Source organism: Somniosus microcephalus, chromosome 25, assembly GCF_052327205.1.
Source record: "Somniosus microcephalus isolate GS21.2 chromosome 25, FLI_Smic_1.0, whole genome shotgun sequence".
Lineage (NCBI taxonomy): Eukaryota > Metazoa > Chordata > Chondrichthyes > Squaliformes > Somniosidae > Somniosus > Somniosus microcephalus.
Genome location: NC_141011.1, coordinates 33969297 through 33975296, shown reverse-complemented (window position 1 = coordinate 33975296; position 6000 = coordinate 33969297). Strand labels below are relative to the sequence as shown.

General features: G+C 47.4%; 1 protein-coding gene across 6 annotated transcripts in view; it reads right to left on the bottom strand.

The window, feature by feature from the left end:
* Positions 1-574: 574 nt before the first annotated feature.
* Positions 575-6000, bottom strand: part of LOC147100671 (matrix remodeling-associated protein 8-like) — a 110122-nt gene continuing 104696 nt past the window's right edge. For 3 of the 6 annotated variants that reach the window (XM_085967165.1, XM_085967166.1, XM_085967164.1), the window contains 3 exons: positions 5779-5873; positions 4114-4209; positions 575-1826 (listed from right to left, as the gene is read on the bottom strand). In XM_085967165.1, the coding sequence (XP_085823291.1) occupies positions 1801-1826; positions 4114-4209; positions 5779-5873 (217 nt within the window). In that variant the 3' untranslated portion in view covers positions 575-1800. The remainder of the gene's footprint in view (positions 1827-4113; positions 4210-5778; positions 5874-6000) is intronic. The other 3 variants (XM_085967167.1, XM_085967168.1, XM_085967169.1) reach the window with 3 other exon arrangements.

The window sequence follows — 6000 nt, the reverse complement described above, 5'->3', positions numbered from 1 at the left end:
TCGAGTGAGAGATGGAAATGCAGGGTGAAACCCCTGGAAACAATGCTGTCTCAGTAATTGTATGGACTGAGCAGGTTCCAAAAATATGGCAATGTGGTTTTTGAAATGGCAGCGTTTTATAAAATAAGACAAATACATTGAATAATTGTCACACACTGATAATCTTGTATAAATGTCATTGTTTAGAATAATATTGTGTTTTTGTGTCAGTTATCAAAATTGTCGCAGTTTCGGATTACCTTGGGGGAGGTAACTGTTTTGCAGCACATTTTAGAAATTATTCACTACATATTGAGTGGAACTTTTCATTTCCTAAGACTTATTACTTGAATTCTAACCAAAGAAAATGAATCTATGAAAGAAAAGAAAATTCGCCTTTGATAGAGACGAGGAGCTGATCAGTAAGAAAGAAGCTCTCAGAGACTGAAGATGGAGGGATAGACACACAGGGATTGGAGATGGACGGAGTGACACACTGAGGGATTGGAGATGGAGGGATACACTGAGGGATGAGATGAGAGATAAAGTCTGTGAAACTGAAGATGTAAGGATAGACACACTGAGGGACTGGAGATAGAGGGACAAACACACTGAGGGACAAGATGGAAGGATAGACACACTGAGGGACTGGAGATAGAGGGACAAACACACTGAGGGACAAGATGGAAGGATAGACACACTGAGGGATTGGAGATAGAGGGACAAACACACTGAGGGACAAGATGGAAGGACAGACACACTGAGGGATTGGAGATAGAGGGACAAACACACTGAGGGACAAGATGGAAGGATAGACGCACTGAGGGACTGGAGATAGAGGGACAAACACACTGAGGGACAAGATGGAAGGATAGACACACTGAGGGACTGGAGATAGAGGGACAAACACACTGAGGGACAAGATAGAAGGATAGACACACTGAGGGATTGGAAATGGAGGGACAAACACTGAGGGACAAGATGGAAGGATAGACACATTGAGGGATTGGTGATAGACATATTGAGGGATTGAAGATGCAGACAAAGACAGGCTGAGGGATTGGAGATGGAGGGATAGACACTGAGGGATTGGAGATGGAGGGATAGACACGCTGAGGGGATGGAGGGATCAATAGACTGAAGGATTGGAGATGGAGGGAGAGACAGATTGTAGAAATTGGAGATGGTGGGAGAGACAGACTGATGAATTGGAGATGGAGGGATAGACAGACTACAGGACTAGAGATCCACACTGATGTTAACTGTAAGCTGCCAAGTTGCTTGGTCTTTTAACTGGTCAGAGCTGGAAAGTAACTGTGCTGAGTTAGTGCATTGAACTTGCAGCCCCCGAGTTACACACTGTGTATCATTGGGTTACGGTGATCATTCCTCCAATTCAAGTAACACCACAGCCAACTATTTTGAAAGGAGCAGCACTTACCCTTGCGATCTTCTACCCTCCCCCCAGCTAACATCATAGCGTGGACAGTTACAGCCAGCCAGGAAATCCATCGTTTCCCTTCTGACCAACAATATTGAAGCTGATTGTTACCAGTGCCTGTCTCCCTCATCAAGTAAAACCATTGCAGGCCTGGAATGGCAGAAGTGTCAGATGAATGAAAGGTTCCCAGTAAGGCAGTCCCAGGTTGTGGTTCTGCAAAATTTACCGCACAGTTTCGTGATATGTTCGTGACAGTACCATTGATATGTATACTTTAATTAAGCGCTGTATTAGGAAGGATATTGATAAAAGGCAACTGATTTTCTCATATAGACCCTTCACTGATCAGCTTCTGGATCCAGCCAGCAGCATCATTCTCTTTATTTCCAATATTTCTTCTCAAAATCTGAGGAAGTAAATCAAGAGGAATTAGTACAGACGCGTGTTTAAATTGGTACAAGAGGCGTTTGATAATTGTCAGGTTTAATTATCAGGGGGACATTTGGGAGCAGCCCTCCTTCCTTCACCTGTGGCATTGAGCAGGCTTGCTGTATGAGTCTCTCGGCCTCCAGTTATTGACTGACCAATGTCGATGTTGATGAGCTGGGATTCAGGGCTGCAACCCTCTCCTCGTCTTTCTCTCCACATGAAGGCACCAAATGTTATCAGGAAACAGGGTTAGCCCAGCATCCATTCAGCAAGTGAAAAGAGCCCATTAAAATGGAACCATTTACAGGAAACTTTGGTTTACCCGGAGGTTAACTGTCCGGAATGCTCGAGCCACCGGCAAAAATCAGGAGCCGTTTCGTTAGGTTTTTTTTCTTTTCGTTGCTTTTTTTTCACCAGTCAGGCTCTGCAAGGTCTCGCTGAAGCTGTTGCTAAGCTACAGAGACGCTTGCAAGGTACAGCCAACTGTTTAGAAGCTGTTGCTAAGGGTTTGTTGCCAGATATGGAGCTCAAAATCTCCGTAGGTTTCAACATTAGCGCTGGCTTGTCCGGCAGTTTTGATGGGACGGCAACAGCTCGGTCCCGTCGGTGCTGGATAGCACAAAGTTTCCTGTAATAGAATTATAGGGGAGGTAGTTCACTCTTCCTATGGACAAACGCCCAGCCTCAACTTATCGACTACCCACAGTGACATGACTGAAATCACCCCATGGAGAAATCACAGGCACGGGCTGCATCCCGTCACTGTGTGGGAATCACAGACATAGACCATGTCCCATCGCTGTGTGTGGGAATCACAGACACAGACCCATGTCCCGTCGCTGTGTGTGGGAATCACAGACATTGACGCATGTCAAGTCATTGGGCAGGAATTTAACTCAGGAGTTGGGTAGGAAGCGGGACTACAACTTTCGGGGTTGTAGTTCCGCCTCCATCGAGTTGCGGCCAATCATGCGATTTTAACTTGATTGACCTTGTTGAGCCCGCCCAGCGGGCTCAGCAGGCCAATTAAGGGCCAACCAGCAACAGGTGACGTCACAGACTGAAATTTTATCTGTCAAGAGATTTTGACAGATGAAATATCAGTGTTTCACAGCTGTTTGAAGCTGTCAAACACTGACAGTCTTACTTCTAACCTGAGTCCTTCTCCACAGACTCAGTTAGAAATCTCTCCTGCACAGAAAGCTGCAGGCTGTCACTTTCGACAGTTCGCAGCCATTCTGCTTTCTGTGCCGGTGAGATGAGGGACTCCCGGGACCTAAAGGAAGGAAGGCTGAAAAGGTAAGAAAAGGTAATTTACAATTCTTTAATCACTTTAGACACACCAAACACACTTACCTTTGCACTCATGCATACATCACTCACCTGAACACCGACATCTCGACCCCTCCAAGTCCTTCAACCCGACGGCCCGCCTCCTCTAACTTGGCGTGGTTTGGAGCCGTCGGGAATCCCACACTTCAACCTTAAAAATAGGGATTAGGCTAAAAACTGCCTGTTAACTACCTGTTAACAGGCAGTTAATTGGCACTAATCCCTTCCCGCCTCGGGTAGGCGGGTCCCAGTGTGGGGCGGGTACCCGCCTCCTTTGAAACTGGCATGGAGGTGGGTTTGGGTGCGGGATGGGGTCGGGACCCCTGATTTCGGGATTTTAACCCCCCCGCACGCCTCTTATCCCGACTCCACGGCACAATGAAAATCCTGCCCCTTGTGTGGGAATAGATACAGACATACATCCCATCATCGTGTGGGGGAATCACAGACACAAACTCACAACTCTTCACTGTGGGGGAATCACAGACATAGACCCCCGTCCCATCACTGTGGAGTAATCACGGACACAGACCCCCATCCTATCAGTGTTGGAGAATCACAGACGCAGACTCACAACCCATCACGGTGTGGGGGAATCACAGACCCCCCCCCGCTCCCATCATTGTGTGGGGGAATTGCAGGCACAGATCCACATCCCATCACTGTGTGGGGCAATCACAGGCACAGACCTTCATCCCATCACCCTGTGGGGGAATCACAGACACAGATCCCAGTTGCAGTCAAGGGGGGTGGGGGAGAAGTCACAGACACTGACTCATGTCCCATCACTGAGCTCCTGGCTGATTATTGCAAGGTAGCAGTAGGATTGCTGATTGTAGGAGGTGAAAGGGTGGAGTCTATAACGAGAATATTTCGAAAAGTGAGAAAAATGAAAACACTAGAAGGATCGAGGGATTTAAGCCCCAGCATACCTCTATCTAAGTTCTTTGGGGGGATCTCCCTGAGCAGCTCCACCTTCTCTATGGACATTGCAGCCTTCTCCTTTAGTATGTTGTTCTTGTAGTCTGCTAAAAATAAGAACTGCATTATTCTCACTCTGCAACAAGCACAATCGTACAGGCCAGCTGCCCTCGCTCTCCCACACAGCCGCCCTCGCCCTCCCACCCAGTCGCCCTCCCCCTCCCAAACCCTCTCACCCTCTCCCTCCCAGACGCCCTCCCCTCCCACCCAGCCCATCCCGTCTCCTGCCTCTAAACTCGTGACTGCTGCAGAAAGTCGCCTTCCCACCTGGTCAGTGATATATCTTCACCCTTAGGCAAGTGTCACACACAGACAGGCTTTCAGTGATACAGGACAGGATAATGCTCCTGTCGGTATAATCTGATGATATAATTCCTGGCTACCATGTTGCATAAACAAGTTAATTAGTAGGGGTCTGAATACTGGGACTGTGTCAGAGATATTTAAGTGAAAACCAGTCCAATGATTGAGAATAATAGTTTTGCTGAAGTGTATCAGTGTGTCCACCTCTCCTGGCAGCTCAGTCTGTAAATGCACCACCTGTTGGAGCACTGAGCCATTCAAACTATGAAGGTCCCATGTTCAATCTCTGCTGTTAGCTGATCTCAGCCTGGGCTGGGGTTAGGGTGCTATCAATTGTCTGAGTCATCTTGGGCTGGTGGGAGGGGGAATTAGCCACAGTTCCTGATCCTGATCACTGTCTGGTGGTGGAAAGTGCAGGTGTTTGGATGTTGGGTGAGGACAAGTTGGGTTTGGGTATCCTGCCCCTTGCAGCCAAATGTCACTAAATCATATAAGTTAACAGAATAAGAGGCTATTTGATCCGTCGTGTCTGTGCTGGATCTTTACTCGAGCAATAAGTATTTAATCACACTGCCCCACTCTCTCCCCATAGCCCATAGAACTATGAAGATGTTTATAGCACAGTCTCCAACTGGTACACTTTGGCTCGGTTCACACATGAAGGATGGCCATTTGGGTGAGGTACTGATATCCATGGAACACATTCCTCAGCATAAGTCAGTGGCTTCAGAACAGGGGGAGAGAAAAATCACAGGTATCTGTAATGGGCACAATGTAAGTGATACATGCATGGCTCAAACTCGTATTCTCTCCTCCACAGTGCGAGGAGTGCATGTGATACGACTGTTTTGCTCCTTGTTACTTCTTCATTGGTTTTCTGGCTTGTGCAGTAAGTGCTGATTCATTGTGTATCTTCAGAGATCATGGCATTTGAAAGGTGGGTGGAACGCTAGTCAATATAAAGCATGGTCAGTGTGGGCTCCTGGACTAGTTTTGATCAGCTCAGCGGGTTGGAGAGGAGTTTTCTTGTTTCCCCCACCACCCACGTTGCCTAAATTGGCCTTGGGTTTTATATCAGTTTTTCTGCCTCTCCCAGAAGATTACGGGGCCGCTGGGCATGGGGGGTTGTAGTGAATCATGATGCTTAAGGCATCACGACTGTGTGGGGCAGGTTCGATGGACCAGCTGGTCTTTTCCTGTCCGCCATTTCCGTATCTTTGTAAGGACAAGGAGCAGGAGATCGGGACCAGGGCTGGATGAGCAAAGGCAGTGAATGTGCACTTTGAGTGTACTGTTCAGGCAGCAAATCTTACCGATGTCACACATACCCAGTTTTATTTCCTCATTTTTGTTTGGTCTCAGGTCAGTTGTGTCAACCACAAAATCGTTGAGGGTAACTCCTGTTCTCCTGTTGATTTGAGGAGAGAGCACAGATTGAGACAGTGACCTTTAGCAGTCAATGAAGCTCCTGAGAAAAGTGCTTATTTGTATTTATTTCTGGTTTCTTTGGAATTTGCTTTACAATTCAGCCCTTG